At 17.3% G+C, this 18,139-nt stretch overlaps 3 protein-coding genes across 3 annotated transcripts, besides 43 other annotated features; 1 reads left to right on the top strand and 2 right to left on the bottom strand. All coding sequences in view use genetic code 6, as the record gives it.

Moving 5' to 3' along the window:
* Window positions 1-37: part of a microsatellite that runs on past the window's edge.
* Window positions 1-42: part of a microsatellite that runs on past the window's edge.
* A 46-nt stretch (window positions 43-88) lies between these two features.
* Window positions 89-135: a microsatellite.
* Window positions 89-140: a microsatellite.
* A 107-nt stretch (window positions 141-247) lies between these two features.
* Window positions 248-695, top strand: IMG5_076390 (hypothetical protein; the record flags this gene model as incomplete). Its single annotated transcript, XM_004036547.1, has 2 exons — window positions 248-439; window positions 504-695. The coding sequence occupies 2 exons, from the start codon at window positions 248-250 to the stop codon at window positions 693-695; spliced, it is 384 nt and encodes a 127-aa protein (XP_004036595.1).
* Window positions 450-511: a microsatellite.
* A 1,040-nt stretch (window positions 696-1,735) lies between the features above and the next one.
* Window positions 1,736-1,813: a microsatellite.
* Window positions 1,814-2,171: 358 nt separating this feature from the next.
* Window positions 2,172-2,210: a microsatellite.
* Window positions 2,211-2,290: 80 nt separating this feature from the next.
* Window positions 2,291-2,399: a microsatellite.
* Window positions 2,292-2,398: a microsatellite.
* A 280-nt stretch (window positions 2,400-2,679) lies between the features above and the next one.
* Window positions 2,680-2,750: a microsatellite.
* A 126-nt stretch (window positions 2,751-2,876) lies between these two features.
* Window positions 2,877-2,950: a microsatellite.
* A 321-nt stretch (window positions 2,951-3,271) lies between these two features.
* Window positions 3,272-3,351: a microsatellite.
* A 280-nt stretch (window positions 3,352-3,631) lies between these two features.
* Window positions 3,632-3,662: a microsatellite.
* Window positions 3,663-5,781: 2,119 nt separating this feature from the next.
* Window positions 5,782-5,853: a microsatellite.
* Window positions 5,854-7,275: 1,422 nt separating this feature from the next.
* Window positions 7,276-7,327: a microsatellite.
* Window positions 7,295-7,367: a microsatellite.
* Window positions 7,320-7,375: a microsatellite.
* Window positions 7,320-7,376: a microsatellite.
* Window positions 7,329-7,376: a microsatellite.
* A 134-nt stretch (window positions 7,377-7,510) lies between these two features.
* Window positions 7,511-7,551: a microsatellite.
* A 90-nt stretch (window positions 7,552-7,641) lies between these two features.
* Window positions 7,642-7,691: a microsatellite.
* Window positions 7,692-7,718: 27 nt separating this feature from the next.
* On the bottom strand, window positions 7,719-13,453 carry IMG5_076380 (hypothetical protein; the record flags this gene model as incomplete). The annotated part of the gene is made up of 8 exons (XM_004036546.1): window positions 7,719-8,104; window positions 8,229-8,527; window positions 8,660-9,534; window positions 9,576-9,882; window positions 9,939-10,885; window positions 10,945-11,212; window positions 11,295-12,949; window positions 13,169-13,453. The coding sequence occupies 8 exons, from the start codon at window positions 13,451-13,453 to the stop codon at window positions 7,719-7,721; spliced, it is 5,022 nt and encodes a 1,673-aa protein (XP_004036594.1).
* Window positions 8,108-8,215: a microsatellite.
* Window positions 8,108-8,216: a microsatellite.
* Window positions 8,112-8,215: a microsatellite.
* Window positions 8,124-8,207: a microsatellite.
* Window positions 8,141-8,227: a microsatellite.
* Window positions 8,540-8,573: a microsatellite.
* Window positions 8,564-8,638: a microsatellite.
* Window positions 8,590-8,658: a microsatellite.
* Window positions 8,598-8,668: a microsatellite.
* Window positions 10,488-10,564: a microsatellite.
* Window positions 12,994-13,031: a microsatellite.
* Window positions 13,007-13,037: a microsatellite.
* Window positions 13,454-13,538: 85 nt separating the features above from the next.
* Window positions 13,539-13,598: a microsatellite.
* Window positions 13,546-13,597: a microsatellite.
* Window positions 13,552-13,591: a microsatellite.
* A 404-nt stretch (window positions 13,599-14,002) lies between the features above and the next one.
* Window positions 14,003-14,049: a microsatellite.
* Window positions 14,050-14,080: 31 nt separating this feature from the next.
* Window positions 14,081-14,114: a microsatellite.
* An 817-nt stretch (window positions 14,115-14,931) lies between these two features.
* On the bottom strand, window positions 14,932-17,006 carry IMG5_076370 (hypothetical protein; the record flags this gene model as incomplete). The annotated part of the gene is made up of 2 exons (XM_004036545.1): window positions 14,932-16,392; window positions 16,518-17,006. 2 exons carry the CDS (start codon window positions 17,004-17,006, stop codon window positions 14,932-14,934), a joined length of 1,950 nt encoding a protein of 649 aa, XP_004036593.1.
* Window positions 14,945-15,007: a microsatellite.
* Window positions 16,098-16,138: a microsatellite.
* Window positions 16,417-16,486: a microsatellite.
* Window positions 16,422-16,508: a microsatellite.
* A 916-nt stretch (window positions 17,007-17,922) lies between the features above and the next one.
* Window positions 17,923-17,967: a microsatellite.
* Between the last annotated feature and the right edge of the window lie 172 nt (window positions 17,968-18,139).

Genomic DNA, 18,139 nt, shown 5'->3' with positions numbered 1-18,139 from the left:
TAATAATTTTTATTTTAAATTCAATTTTAAATATTATTTTTTTACACCAAATTTAAGCAACTATTAAAATATTTGATTTTTTTTTTGTTAAAAAAAAAATATAAAAAAAATAATATAAAAAAATAAATACAAAAAGTAATGAATAATATCACTACATCTGAACGCGAAGAAAATCTTAAAAAAAATCGAAAACCAAACAAAAAAGGCCAAATAAAAGTCTATTTAAGAATTCGACCTACAACTGAAAATGAATAGCCATCAATAGGCATTAATAAACAGAAAAAAATCCTCAGAGGAATATCTAATGATGAATATCTAAACGCCCGTATAAACGAATACTCAGATTTATAATTTGATGAAATATTTGATAAAGATTGCAATCAAGAAGATTTTTATTTAACTTCTATTAAACCAATTTTAGGAGATTTTTTTAATTAAAGTAATTTTTTAAAAAATTACATTTACGAAAAAAAAAAAAAAAATTAATATATAAATAAAAAAAGAAAAAAATGGACTAGTATTTGCTTATGGGATAACAAATTCTGGAAAAACGCATACAATTTTAGGAAATTTAGAAAAAAATGAGCAAGAAGGTATTTTTCCTCGAATTGTGTAGTTTTTATTAATGGCGAAATCTTATATATTAAATAAACAGGAAGAAATAATAAAAATACAAGAAGTAGAAATAGAAATGAGTTAATTTAAAAATATTACTGATATAAAAATTTTATTTGAGAATTTTGAAATTTATAATGAAGAAATTTTTGACTTATAAAATTTTAAAGGAAATAAATTAAAAATAAAAGAAAAATAAAACAAGAGTGTTTTCATTAAAGATATAAAAACTATATAAATAGACCATTTTTCACAAATAAATCAATTAATTTAAACTGCCTTATAAAATAGAGAAGTTAGAGATAATAATATAAACTAAAACTCAAGTCGATCTCAATGTTGTTTTAAAATTAATGTAGAATTTTGGACTGGAAATATTTCCTAAGTTGTAAGTTTGCTAATTATAGATTTAGCAGGAGCTGAAAGGGCTAAAAAAACTCTCAATGTGGGCTTTAAGATGGTAGAATCTTGTTATATTAATACTACTTTATTAACTTTAGGAAATTGTATAAGAGGATTAAGAAATGGAGATGATAATATTCCATATAGAGAATCAAAATTGACCAGAATTCTCAAAGAATACTTAGTTTAGAGTAATAATGTTATTATGGTTGTACATATTAATCCTTTATTTAATTGTTGTGAGGAAAATATTAATGTATTAAAATTCGCTTCTATAGGATTAGAAGCTAAGTTAAAAAATGTAAGTGCTTATACAGCAAAATAATAAATATAAAGTGATTTTAAAAATGATTAAGAATACAATTTGTTTGATTAAATAGAAAATATTTTTAATGTAAATGAAAAAAAAAATTCAGATAATAATCGATAAGAAAGCTTAAGAAAAAAATATGAAGAAAAAGAAGCATAATTATAACAAGTATTAAATAATTTTTAACTTAAAAATATAATAGAATAATCAAAAAGAGCTTTTGAAAAATTCGATTTGGAATTATAACATTTTTTATAAGAAGAGGATAATAAAATTAAACTAAGTCTTTAACTTTATGAATAATTTAAAATTCCAGATTAACTACTTTGTGAATAGATAATGGAAGAAAATAATAATACATCAAACAGTGATAATATAGATGATGATGAATCTAATTCTTAAGAATCTTAATAATAATAATAATAATAATAATAATAATAATAATAATAATAATAATAATAATAATAATAATAATAATATTAATAAACTATTTAAAATTATGAAAATGAATAAGAATTGATATCTTAGAATTTTGAAAAAGTTTACGATTGTTAAAACTAAAAAAGCGATGAATTTTTTATTAAAAATACCTTTAATAATATAGAATCTTAGAAATAAAATTTTAATAAAAATAATTTCAAAAATAATGATGATTAAATTAATTTATTATAAAATATATAATGTATAAACAGTATTTTTAAAGAAGATTAATAACATTAAAAAATTTTTGATATTGCTTAGTTAAAAAATAATTAATTTATATATGATTAAAATTCTAAAAATATAGATACCTAAAAAATAGAATATATTTAATAATAATAATTAAATTCTCAAAACAAATTAGATTAAATAAACAATTCTTCAATTAAATAAATTAATTCTTAAAATGAAAGTTAAAGAAAGTTAAATTCTTAAATTAAATAAATTAAAAATATTTAATATAATTTAATATTCGATTCTAATAATAATATATAAACTTATAATTCTTAGAATAATATATAAATTGATAACTCTTAAGATAATTTATAAATTAATAATTCTAACAATAATATTAAAGTTATGAATTCTTAAAATTAATAAAATGCATTCTTTTAAGAAAAATAATTAAATGGTAATAATTCTTAAAATAACTCAAAAAGATTTTCTGGACAATAATAATTAAATAATAATATTTAAGAAATTTAAAATTAAGAAAATTAAATATTTTCTTAAAATAAAGGATAAATCAATTACTCTAAATAAAAAGAAAACATAATAAATAGTAATTAAAAAGAAAATAATAGAATTACTTCTTCTAAAAAAAAATATTTGTTAAACAATTCATAAAATGCAAATTAATTATATGAATAATTAAATAATATTTAAGAAGAAATTAAAATTTAAGAACAAAATTAGTAATAATAAAATAATATTTAAGAATAAATGCAAGAACTAATATAACATGAATCTTAATTAAATAGCAATATTATATAGGAATTCTAATAAATAACAATATCAGAAACCGAACATTTATAAGATAGTACAGAGCATTAAGAAGAGTAAAGCTAAAAATAATAATAAAGCTAATAATAATAATAATAATAATAATAATAATAATAATAATAATAATAATAATAATAATAAATGGATATTATATAATATTTTTAATAAGATAACTCAGAATTTATTTAATAATAATAAGATTAAAATTAAAATGGATTTTCTAATTATTTAATTAGTTAAGAAAATTTAATTTCAAATTCAGAAATAATAATTCAATGTTCTGAAGATTAAATTTAAAATTCATAAAATTAAATTTAATAAGATTAAAACTAATTAAATATTTAATAATCTTAAAACGATTAGTTTATATAATAAAATAAATAATTATCAAAAGAAAAAGAAAACATTAATTAAAATATTGAAAATTAATTATTAACAAATAGTAAATAAAATGTTAAAAGTTTATAAAAAAACATAAACTTTTCATAAGAAAAAAATATGAATATTTCTTAAAAAAAAATATAAATTTTTCCTTATAAAAACACTAAAATAATACCCAAAATAAATAAGAATAAACTCACTCAGATATTAAAAAAATTTAAAAATCAAATCTAAATACAATTTAAAAATAAAAAAATATTTCTTAATAAAATTCAGTAAAAAAAGAATTAAATTAACCTTTATAATATGTTTAATTAGAAAATAATTAAGAAAATAAAAATAAAAATAAAAATGCAAAAGTAAAACAAATGCACAATAGATGTTTTGATAAAAATTAAAAACAAGAACAAGAAGCGTAAAGTTAGCAAAAACAACAAAAAAAATAAGAATAAGAATAATAATAAGAATAAGATATTATAAATTAAGAAATTGATTCGTAAGATGAAGAAAATGAAGAAGTTTAAGAAAATTATAAAAAATTCAAGGCTAGAAAAAAATAAAATAAAAACTTCGATTAAAATACAGATGAAAATTAAATTTAAACTAGAGGAAGGAAAATTAGTATTGAAAATAGAAATTAAAAAATCAATAAAAGTTAATCAGTGTATAAAAAATAAAGGAAAAGTTTAAAATCGAATAATTCAAGAAATAAAAAAAAATGAAAATATATAAATTTAATTTTCCATTTAAAAAATAGATATAATAAATAATAATAGTTTTTTTTTATTTTATTTTATAAATTATGAATTATGATTTTATTCTAATATATATTAATATTATATATATTTTTTTTTTTATATATATATATTTTGGAATTTTTTAAATTTCTAGAAAATATATAATCTAAATTTTTATTTTTTAAAATTTGTTTAATATTTAAATTAATCATATAAATAAGAAAATAGTTAAACCAAATAATATAAAATTCCTTTAAAATATGTATTACAAAAAAATTCTATATTTAAAATATTAATTAAAAAAATAGAAGGCTAATAAATTAAATTAATTTAATGTTAAAATATATTAAAAACATATAAAAAATATAAATAAATATATATAAAATACATACTTATTATGAAATAATATACATATTAATTTAAAAATAGCGATAGAGAATATTATATATAATATTCTCCTTGTTTATTCTAAAATTAAACAATGAAAAAAGTCTATACATAAAGTTCATATAGAACGTATGCATATATATTTTTTATAACAAAAATAAAAATAAAATATATAGAATTTAATAGAAGCATTTTTCATAATAAACATTAAAAAAAGAATAATAATTAAATAACAATAATAAAAAGAATATATCTGACAGATTTTATTATTAAAATAAAGAAAAACATTATATTGAATCTCTAAAAACTTAAAAAAAAAAAAAAGTATAAAGAGAAACTATACCATACGAAAAAAAAACTTTATTTATTTTCCTTTAGACAGTGATAATTAATAAAGATAATAAATACATATAAATTTAAAGTAATATTAAGATTTCATTAAAAATTAATAAATGAAAAACTTATCTTAGGAATAATAATTATTTAAAACTAAAAATAATTTTTAAGAAAATAATAAATTATCTTAAAGTTTATATTTTAGTCCAAAAAAAGAAAATGAAGTACATTGTTAGTAAAATGCAAATTTGAATATAATAAAAAATAATTCAGTAAATGACAAAAGTAAATAAATTTTTGATTAAAATTAAAATCTGAAATTATAAATCGAAGACATTTTGAAAACTTATAATTTAGGCAATTAAGCTTAAAACATTTCTGAATAAATATTTTAATAAGTGAAAAATAAATATGAAAATCCATACTAAAAATAAAAAAATAATAAGATTGTTTAAATAAATGTAAAAAATTAAACTTAAGAGGCAAAAGAAATTGAATAAAAGCCTTAATTTTAATAAAGTGAATAAAATTAAACAGATTAATAATTAATAAAAGATAATAGTTAAGTATTTGATAATATTAATAATAAATTAAAATAAACAATTTAATAATACAATATTTCATCAATAAATGAATAATTAAATAATGATATTTCGGAACAACAAATAACGAAAACCTAATAGAATGAAAATAATTAGTTAATTAATATATTTAAATAAAGCTATAAAAATAAAGTCACAAGTGAGGAATCTTAAAATATTAAACAAATAAATTATAATTAAAATAATTATTAGAAATTCCCTTTTTAACCAATAAACCATTATTATGATTACAATGATATTTTAAGATTTAAAAGAGTAAAATAAAGTAATTCAAATAATAATAAAAAAACTTTTTCATAAATTTATTTAGAAAATTCTTAGAAATAATTTAAAAGATAATAAAAAAATGAATTAGATAAAATTTATTAAACTTTAATTGCAAACAAAAAAAATTAATAGAACATTTATTTTAAAAAATGAATAATATATTATTTAAATAAATGCAAAAATTTCATTTATTTTTTATTATTTTTAATACTTTTATAAAAATTAATTAAAAACATAAAAAACAAGAAAATTTTATATATTTAAAAAAAAAAAAAAATTAATAAAATTTTATAAAAAAAAACAAAAAAATTAATTAAAAATTTATAAAAAAAAATGACATCAAAAGAATAAACCGTTCCTTTTCATGAAACATTAATTTAATTATTCCAATATTTTATAGAGCATATTTCTCGAGACTAAGAAATAGTTAAAACAAAAACATTAATAGAAGAATGGTATTTTTTCAAAACTCTTTTAAATCCTTTTAATTAAAACAAAACGCAAGCATATTTCAGTTTAAACCTATAGTCAAATAAAGAAAAGCAAGTATTTTTTTTTAAAAAATAAGCATTCAGGCCTAATTAAAATTTTTAAATTTAAAAAAAAATTCCTAAAAAAAATAAAATAAAAAGAATAAAAAAGAATAAAACTAGCAACAAAGATAAACCAATATACCATGTGAAAATTCAACTCAATAAGGCATCAATTATAGTGCAAAATAAAAAGAAAGCATAAGTATCAAAGTAGTACCTATATCATCCTTTAGACTTGATTTATTAAGACATAATCATCATTAATAAATAATAACTAAATAAGAAGAAACTGAAATAAAAATAAAAACGCCATCCTCATCAATATAAAGGTATGAAAGAAGCTCTCAAAACAAGGAAAAAATTAAAGTAATGAAAACTACATAAAGTAATTAATTTTATTAAAGTATAAAAAGTTCTTGTCAATCTCCTCCTTTTAAATAATAAAATTAAAATTTTTAGGAAGAAATTTTAACAAAATCTTAATAATTTAATTAATTTTAGTAATAACTTTCTGTAAAAAACAATAGAAACGGAAATACAATTAAACTTAATAATTAAAAAATTGCTTAATTTTTTACCACTACGAACAGCGAAAGTAATCACTATATAATATAAGTCTTAATAATATTAATATTTTTAAATAATTATATAATATTTAAAAAGGTAATAATGAAAATTTAGATTTGATTGCTAATAATAATAAGGGAAATTATAATAACATGTCTTTAGATAATAAAAATTCTTATAATTAATATACAAATATTAATAAAAATTAAGATTTATAAAATAAATAAATTGAGGAAGAAACACTTGATTAGCCATTTTTAAGTAATTCTAATCAATAATAACATCCTAATTAAGATTTTGATTTTTTAAATTTAAAAAATTAAGTCGATCAGTTTTTAAAATTAATATAAAATAATAATGAAATTTTCAAAAATATTAATATTTGAAAAAAATAATGTTTATTATTTATTGTTTATTAAATTTAAATAATTTTTAATTGTTTTAAAAAATTTAACATTTATATATATTAAAATATAATATTTAATTTTTTTTTTTAAATAAATAAATTATTAATATATCAACGTATATTAATTTTACTTATATGAAAAAATATTATAGCTCAAAAAATAAAAATAAATACAAATATAAAAATATTTAAAAGCAATAAAATAAAAAAACCATTATTAAATTTTATTTTAAGATTAGCAAAAGTAAAAAAAAAATATTAATATGACTAAAAAAAATATATAATATAAATAGGAAAAAATAAAAAAAAATATAAAAATAAAAAATAAAAAAAAATAAAAAATTAAAAAAAGATTGTATTATTTTGTAAAGAAAATCATCATATATAAAAAAGATTAAAAAAAATTGAAGATAAAGTATTATGATTTAAAATAAATTATAATAATATAAAAAAAAATACATATTAAAATTAAATAGTGGTAAAAAATAAATAAAAATAATATAAAGAAAATAATCATAAATAAAATTTTAAAAAATGAGTAAGAAAATTATAAATTAAAAATAAATAAAAATTAAAAATTATAATAATAATTTAATATATCTTAATAATTTTATTGTTATATTTATATTTATATTTATATTTATATTTATATTTATATTTATATTTTTTTATTTACTATAATAATAATATTTATCATTTAACAGCTTATAAAATATCTCCTGATATAAAAGCATTTTTAAGTGATTCATGTTTTGTAATAACTTCCATTGGTATCATATTTAGCATACCTTTTGTTCTCCATATTTTAATACTTAGACTTTTAAGATATGGTAGCCAAATAATAAAAAAAACTCCTAAAACTACAGCTATAAATACACTAAATAGAATTGTTTCAAATCTACTTCTATCATCTAGAAAAGTTTTTATATCTGATAAAAATTTTTCGTTTAATTCCATCATAGCAGGAACAATAAATAAAAGTCCATCTTCTATTGTTTTAAAATCAACACTATTTAAACTAGTTTCTTAACTATTTGCATCAGTATTTTACCAAAATTTAGATGATATATCTCTTAATGCTAATATTTTATATGATTAATATATTTATATATAAAATTATATATATATATATATATATATATATATATATATATATATATATATTATATTATTTTTATATATTTTTATATTAAATTATATTACTTTCAGTAAATGATACAACAGATGTTCTTAAACCTCTTTTTAATATTCCACTAAATATTCCTTCACATTTACTAATGTCTGTAATAGCAGTAACATTACCACAAATATTTGATGAATCAATATTCATAAATTATTTTAAATATGATTTAAAAGCTGCAGGATATTCTTTTTTAAAACTTTAATATACTTTTTTTTCATTATCATAAACTAAATCAGTATATCTATCTCTTAAATTTATACTTTAATATATAATTTTTTATTTAGAAGCTATTTCTTCTAAAGTAAAAAGCATATTATATCTAAATTAAAAATAAATATTTATAAATATTAAAATTTATATAATATATTAATAATTATTTAAATATATAAATATATATTTATATATATATATATATTTATTAAATATATAATAATTTTAAATATATATATACTTTAAATATGTTGGTCTCATAGATATCAATTATAAGTGTTCTAAAACTTATTTAACATCATCTAAAAATTATATTTGTAAAATATAATGTACAACAAAGAATGTAATAAATATAATAGCAATAAAAGAAAACTATACAATAACTATTTTTTTATTATTATCTTTTTAATTTAATAATTTTGCACTCCTTGAATTTTCATAATCTTCTTATTCTTCTTAATTTTTTAAGTTTTCTTTATTATTTTCTTCTTATTTCTTCTTCTCAATAACTTTATTTTTTTCCGTTTTTTGCAATCCCGAATTTTATCCTATACTACTCATTAAATTACCCTTAATATTTGGATTTCCTGGCGGAATTCTCAACTAATTATTACTTATAGGTTCTTATTATTAATTTTAATCTTTTTATTCAAATCCTTCTTCATTATTTAATTCATAAACTCCGTTTACTTTGTTTGCACCTTGTGTTTATTTTTTAGGCTTATCATTCGATTACGAGTTTTCATCATTTTTATCACTTTTATTCTCATTAGCTTCCTAAGAAAGAAAATCTTAAATAAACTTTTCACATCTCTATGATAATTCTCGAATCTCTTAAATTGGAATATATCCAAAAAGCGAAAGCACTCTATTGTTTGTTTTAATGACTTAAAAAACGATAGGAATTAAAATAACTTAAGAAAGTAAGAGGAAAATAATTCCAATAATCATAATTATTTTAAAAGTTAATTCCGAATTAGAAGTTAAATTATAATAAAAATCATAAAATGTCATAGCAATAACAAATGCAGCATCTCTATATACATAAAGCCCATTTTCTCTTACAAAAAAAAAAAATTTTTAAGTCGAATCTATAAATGGACTTTAAGAAGCTTTCTATATACATATATATATATAATTATTTAAATATTTATTACAAAATTATCTAAATTAGCGCTTTTTAAAGATGATGCACTTGTAATGAATTAAAAAATAGCATCAGTATATACTTTTTATTCAGTATCTGTAGCTTTATTTTATAATTAAAAAACTGTATTATATAAAGTATCATTAGCAACATAATTCATTCTAGCTTCCATTTTTATTTCTGATCTAATAACGTTAAATTAAATATCTTATAATTATTTAACATATAATTCTAAATAATATTTATAAAGATTTTCAAATTTAGTAATTTAAGCAGCATTTTAAGGTAATTTTAATGCAGGTTCTAGTAATTTGCCACTATCAAAATAATATATATAAAAATATATATTATTTTTATATATAATCTTATTTACAATCCTAATATTTATAATTTTCTTGAATAATAATTAACTTCTTCCATTAAATTAGGTCTCATATAAGCATAATTTATAGCATCAACACCTTCTTATATATCACTTTATTCTTTTAATTTATAACCTAAGTCAGTTCCTGTTAGTGCACAAACAATTATAAGTAATAAAAAGACAGTTCTTTTTAAGATTTTTATAGATTTCGGGACTGTTTTTTCTGATATAAGTGCTTTAAAATCTTTCAAATGTCTCATATCTTCATTTAAGGAAGCTCCGGAGACATTAGAACCCTCATCTTCGATATCATTTCGATGTTCATCTTGATTATTTTAAATTTTCTCTTCCTATTCTTACTCTTATTTTTCCTCTTAATTATCAATATTAGCTGATTTTTATTTATAAACATTCTCATCATTCTCATCCGCTTCAATAAACTTAATAGTAATAATTTTAAACCCTTCTCCATATTCAGCTTCTTCCTACAAATTTACCCTAATATTAGTTTTTCTGTACTTACTTTTTTTACCATCCCCCATATTTTCTCCTTATTACTACTATTACTATTACTATTACTATTACTATTACTATTACTACTACTATTAATACTACTATTAATACTACTATTACTACTAGATATCATCTTAATTTTCATAGTCTTCCTCATTACCGTATCCTGAATTTCCCTATTTATCTACATATTCATTATTATTAATATTATTAAAATCTTAATCTTCCTCATCTTCATCGATGAGGAAATTTTATTAAATAAATGTAGTATTAATCTATACAATCAACCCTTAAGGACTTTTTAATTCTTCTAAATTTTTTGGATCTATAATACCTGGAGCAATTGAATCTATAGTAAATTCTGGAGTATTAGATGCGTTTCCATACATTAATTAAGCGGGAATGCCAAAAGAAGTATGACAAGACTAAGTTACGCCTTAAATCTATAAATTATCTTCCCTATATATTAAATAATGGATTACTTCTTCTCTATCTAGTTAACTTTAATAGATATACCATCTAATTCCTTAATAAATCCTACAATTTAAATACCTTCGTCTAAATTAGGTAATACTTTTATCAATAGACTACAAGGAACTAAATAACCGAGTTTATTTTAACACATTACAGTTCTTTCCTAACCAATAACTTTTGGTTCTGACGTATTTAAATATCTATACATCAGTTTATCATGTAAATCGCCATATACTTTAGGCATAATTCTGCTAATATTTTAATCTATTATTTCATTTTTTTAATAACCTAATATCCTAAAAAACAATAAATGAAAAATAATTTAACATATATATAAAACATAAATATATATATATATATATTTATAATTTTATATACCTAGTTACTTCATTGTTAGAATTTGTTAATATACCTATCGAATTTATATTCCCAGATACTGTTATTATGCATGTGTTTGAATTTTCTCCATATTTTATTTTATCTGCGTCTACAAATTATTTATTTGCCTAATTACTTTTGGCTACATATTCTGCTTTTTCTATAACTCTGGTACCTTCTTGATCATCATTTACTATATCTTTTAGGAAATAACCATATATCTCTAAACACTTTATATGATTTGGGTTCATATCTTACAACTTCGTATATAATTCCGCTGTATGTTCTACTGTATTAGTAATTTTACTCCCTAAACTCAGCAATTTTTATATATCAGGTGAGTCTTCTAACAATTTGCTCCAAAATTCCAAATGAAATGTCACTGACTTCTCAATAGCTGCCAAAAATATGACAAATCTATTCTAAAAAGCAACAATATTATTCACTTCTACCCCCTTAGTCTCCTACCCTCTCGTATCATTCTCTATCATTTCTTCTTCTATCAAATGCTTATACCTATATATTGAAAACTCCTCCTACAAATTAGGCTTAGACTCCTCAGTAATCATTAATTCAAACAAAGACTTGAATTTATTCTATAATTTTCCCTATTAAATATAGGCATGTAATAAATGCAATCTTGCACTTTTCTGGAATTTTTCAAACCCATCCAATAAAATACTATATACAAATATATACCATTTTCTTGAAGAATTAACTGAAACTCCATTATTTCCATCTTCTTCTTTTTAATTTGCAATATTTTAACAATCACACTAATCCTGTTATTTATTACAATTTTTAATATGGAATTTTAACACCCCTTCTAATTGAATTCTCTGTTCTGCTTTTTCCCTATTCTCTATTAAATTTATCAATATATTAATATATTATTCCAATTCAGTCTCTTTTTTGAAATTTCTTACCTATTTAGTCAAAAAGGATTGATCTCGGCATTTTATTAAACTATAATATACTATGGAAATCAAAGGAATTCCTAAACCCATATAAAGTAGTCCTACTTATCCGTTATCAATTAAACCAGAAATCAAAGCACAACACGAAATCCACAAAACACTCGAATCTAGAATAATAATCACTATTTATACACCCGTATTATATACAGGAGGTGTCAAATACCCTTAGGCACATACTATCAGATTAAAAACTACTAAAAGAACAATAAAAACCTTATCTAAGGAACTTTTCCAATCAAAAGTAATATATATTGGCAAAATTAATTTTAAACCAAGTTTTATTAGGGAATACTTTGACTAAGAACATGCAAAAGGCAGGTGAGAGCATGGATTTAAATCTATATAAAGTCTAATAAAAAGGAGAGTAAAAAAAAAGAGCAAAATAAGACAAAAAACTGCTGCTGAAAAATGAATGAAAAAAAGTCCAGAATAACAATCTAAATTTTAGGTAACTTTTGATGATGAATCACAATATAAAATAATTATCATTATATTAAAAAAAGGAATTATTCCTATTGTATTTAATAATATTCCGTATCCAGATAGTAGTTTTGTACAATAAATGGAGAATGTAGATGCTTTTTTATGCTTTTAAGCACTTTAAACTAAAGCAAATATAAAAAGAAAAAGCATAAATAATTAAACAAAGCATACAAAATATAAAATAGCTAATATTAACTAATAAATAAATATAAATATAAAAAAAAAAATATAATGCATAAATATATTTAAATATATATATATTTATATATATTTATATATATTTTTTTTTATTCAATTAAAATAAATATCTCCATATTTTTATTTGTTTTTTTTTGATTATTGTGATTCATAAAAAAATATTAAAATTAAAACAAAAATTGATAAAAAGAAAAATATATATATTTTATTTTTTACTTCATTTTATCCATCTGAGATTATTCCATTTATTTAAAAATATTTAAAAGCCTATTAAACTATATTTGTTATACTTGAATCCCATAAAAAAGATAATTAAGGATGAATAGAATAATATATTATTTAAAAAGATTCAATTAAAATTAATATTTTATATAAAAACGGAGATACTACACTTGATTGTAATAAGTCGTGCATTAAGCTATATGTTGCTGTTTTTACTTTTTTCTCAAATTATTCCCATTTCGATTCATCGATTGCTAATTTTCCTCTATTTCCTAGCATAATAAACATTTTTATTATAGGTATTTATTATTATTATATATAAATTTTGTATATTTTTTTTTTTTTTTTATTAAAAAAAATATTATTTATTATTTTTATTTTTTTAAATTTTTGTTATTTTTTTTTTAATTTTTTTTTTTTTTTAATTGTTCTATATATTTAAAAGTTGTTAAAAAATAAAATTTAGGTTTAATATTTTATATAATTATAAAAATAGTCTTTAAAAATAATTATGCGCAAACATTTACTAATTAAAGTTAAGATTTTTGAAAAATTAAAAAGTAATATTAAATAAATAATAAACGAAATATAATTTTATAAATTTAAAAATATATTTATTTTACATCGTTAAGATAAATATATATATAATAATAATAAATCTTAAAAAAAATATAATATGTTATTTATTTATTTTGTATTTAATAGTAAAAATATTTTAAATTCAATAAATATTTCTAAAAGTTAAAATATTGCATATTTTAATATATTTAATATAATAATATATTATTTTTTTATAATATAGATAATAATTTTTAAATTATTTAATTCAAATAAATATACATTAATAAATATATATTCTTTATATAAATTAAATAAATAAAATACATTATTAGTTAATTATTAAATATTAAAATATATTATAAATTAAAATATATATATATGTATATTTAGTATTAAGATAACTATATTTCAAAAAAATTAGTCATTAAGTTTGAAAATTCTTTACATTATTTAAACTTTTTTTAATCAAATTTTTATTACTTAATCTTTTATTTTAATAAAATTTAGAAATAAAATTATGATTTAACAAATGCTTTCTTTTTTTAAATAAAATATGTTTTTTTTTATTGTTTGAAGGTATTTTTTAATTAATAACATCAAATATTTTATCTGCATTAAACCTTGGATAATAGAATTCGAAAATTTTTAAATTATCAAATAAAAAAACGCTAAAAAATTAATTTTTATTATCAAAAAATTAAGTATCATCAAAAGTATTTTTTTTTTCTTAAATTATATCAAATATTTACTATTATTAATTTTTTTTATTGTCGAATTTAATATTTTTTGGAATAATTGTATTATTTTTAAAAATACGGAAAGGAGTACTTATAGATCCTTCAGAAACAGGCTATAAAATATTGCCATTTTTATCATATTTAATATTATTTAATTATTTTTGTTTCTAAATGTAAGATATTTTCTTATAAGAACGTCTAGAAATATCATTTATTTTCGAATTTATTTTATTATTTTCCACCTAAACAATTTATTTTTCAATTTTTTAAAATTTTTAAAGCCTTTAAATAGAGTCTAAATTTTTATTTTATTATTAATAATTTTAAGATTAATAAATTAAAGTAAAACTTCTTTATAAATTTTTCTTTAAAGGGATTATTTATTTAAAACTTTATATATTCATAGAAATTTAATTATTCGAAAGATAAGTAGGCATTTATTTTTATGTTTTTGCATATTCACAATTATATATATTATTATTATTACTATTATTACTATTATTATTATTATTATTATTATTATTATTATTATTATATTTTTTTATTTACATTATCATTATTTATTTTACTTTTATCATTTTCTAATTTTTCATTTTTCTGTTATTGAATATTTATTCTATCACTACTCATATAATTTTAATATGAATAAAAATCATCATTATTATCTGTTTTTTATAAACTTCCTTATTCAAAACTTAAATCAACTTAACTCATTTTGATAAATATCGCTTCAGGATTAAATGATACCTATTTTTTATTATTTATTTAATTTCTATTATATTCAAAAAAGTTTTTTTATATTTAATCTGTATTTTATTATATTTTTATATCTTCAATACTAGTATTTTCTTTTTTATTCTCTTACTCATTATCTTCTAAGTTTATTTTTTCATTATAATATTCACATGACTTATTATAATCTAAAGAATCTACTCCTAAGTTTTGATTATTAGTATCTTATTTTTTAATATCATCATCATATTAAATTTAACTCCCATTTATTAAACTATCCTATTTAAATTCCTCATTTAAAAAATCTTATTTATAATTCTATTATAATTATTAATTACCTAAATTACCTAATTAAATTTATAAAATTTTATTTTCTTCATTATCTAAAAAATCTAGATGCTATAAATAACTTTAGTATTAACTTTCACTCATTGACTATTCTAAATTTTCCAAAATTTAAATATATTTTTCATCTTAAAGAATATCCACAGCTCCTTCAAAACACTCATATTTTTAAAAAAGTGTTTAAAATTTAAAATCTCTTCTTTCATATTAACTTCTATTACAAATAGCTTTTGATATCTAGTTTTTATTAATTACTATATTTTTCGATACTGTAAAGTGTATTTTAAAGCAATTTTATGGTTAATGTCCTTCTTAATTACATACTATACATGGAAAAATATATTTTTTGTATTAATTATTAAAAATAAGTGATTCTTTATACATTTAAAATATTTCCCAATCTTAAACATTTTTGTTAACTATTTCAATAAACTTCGTTCTATTTATTTTATAAACACGACAAAAATCGGAAGCTTGGGCTGTGTTTTCTCTCGATCTTCCAGTTATAAATGAGAAATTCCCAAAATGTTCCTTTTTTTATATAACTTTTAATAATTATTTCTTATTAAATTCTATTTATTATTAATAAATCTTCACTTCTCCCTTTACTAAATAATAGAACGAACAATCATCCAACCTATCTTACCCGTAAATAATTTCACCAGGTGAAAATAAAATTTCTTCCATAATTTAAATAATTTCACTTCGGGATTAAAGGCAATAAATTTAAGGAATTTATTTTAAATATTTCCCTTAAATTTCTTAAATCAAATCATATTTTAAATTTTTTGATATTTTTTCTAAAACTTAATTTTCTTTTTCTTATCTAATAGTATTAGTTTCCTGTTTTGAATAAAATATGGAGTAAAATAATATATAAATATAATATATATATATATATAAATATATATATATATATAATATATATATATATATATATTTATCTATATATTTATATAATTTTTTACCTTATATAAATATTATAAATAATTCGTAATTCTAACTCTTAGTTCTGAATTTACATTTTCATCTCTCATAAAAGTATGAATTGTTTCCATATCTTCTTTAAAATTAATATTTGATTTATTAATATTTTATATAATATTTCCAATAGAATTTAAACTATAAGCATATACCATTCCTGTAAAAATCATCGTAATAACTACAAAAGTGCATTCCATAGAATTCTAAGGTGTTACATCCCCATATCCTACAGTAATCATAGTTGCCGCAAGGAAATAAAAAGAGTAAATATATCTATCTTAGATTGAAGATTAAGTTAAGTTTTTATTATGGAGCCATGTATTATTTTATTTATTTAAGTACTTAATTTAATAAAGACCTAATCCATGCCATAGACAAGCAAAAACATGTGCTACAAAGATAATTATTAACAAAAGTTTTATTAAATCAACAATATTTTTACAATTTCTTTAAAAGCTTAAATAAAAAGCCATTTTTTCCAATATATTATTTAATTGAAGCAATTTTAGAAAAAAAAGGATACAAAAATAATCTTTTTAAATAATTTTAAAAATATTAATATTATAAATAAGATTTGCCAAAGGTAAAACTGTAATAATATCAATTAAAAAAAAAGATTTTAAATATTTTATTGAAATTTTACTTCTACTTTTTATAAGTTTTCCTTTCTCAAATTTTCCAGTATTAAAATTAACGAAAATATCAATAAGAAGCAAAAATAAAATTAACTAATAATCTATAATCTATTATTTAGCATTTTAATCAAAAAAAAGAATTAAACTTATTTCGAAATTCACTATTATTATTATCAATGCAATAAAAATGTCCCATAAATTCCTTATTAAGCCGTTTGGATTGATAACAGGGATTTCAAAAGGAATTATTTGTTAAATTTTACTTATTATAAATTATAATTAATTTTCTAAATTGTAAAAAAAAATCATATTTTATTATTTAAAATTTTTTATAAAAAAAGCAGATTTATCTCCTATTTAATCGTGTTAAAATTTCGTTAGTTTAACATATATCCGTGTATTTTTTGTAATTATTTTATAAAATTTATATAACTAAGTTATTAAGTTAAAAATAACTGTTAACTATCTATTATCCCTTTAATAATCTTTTTTTAATATATCTTAATTAGAATCACCTTTATTAATAATACAAATACTATTGTTATTTGAAGGCGAAAATACTAAATTTTCTTTATATATTATTTTTTAAAAAATTTATTCGATTTTATTTTCATTTATTCTATCCTAGCTTTTTTATAATTTAAATTTTTACTTTTTTATTTTTTTATTTATTTTTTTAGTAATAAATATAAAGTTTCAATTATTTTTTATACTTTTATTATTGGTTAGGTCACATTTTCAATCTTAGAAAATTATATTTCTTGTTTTTTCATATTTTTCTTTATTTCTATTTTTCTTTTAAATAAATTTTATAAAATATCACTTATTTAATATAAAAGTAATTTAATAATTGTTAAAATAATGATAATTTTTTTAATTATATCAAAAAAAAAAAAATACTTTATATTAGTTATTTTCTGATTTTTAAAATTATATGCAATAAGTTTATAATTTTATATAAATAAATATAC

Source organism: Ichthyophthirius multifiliis, assembly GCF_000220395.1.
Source record: "Ichthyophthirius multifiliis unplaced genomic scaffold scaff_1120509250477, whole genome shotgun sequence".
Lineage (NCBI taxonomy): Eukaryota > Ciliophora > Oligohymenophorea > Hymenostomatida > Ichthyophthirius > Ichthyophthirius multifiliis.
The sequence above is the reverse complement of the archived record's forward strand: the minus strand, read 5'-3'. Positions and strand labels throughout refer to the sequence as shown.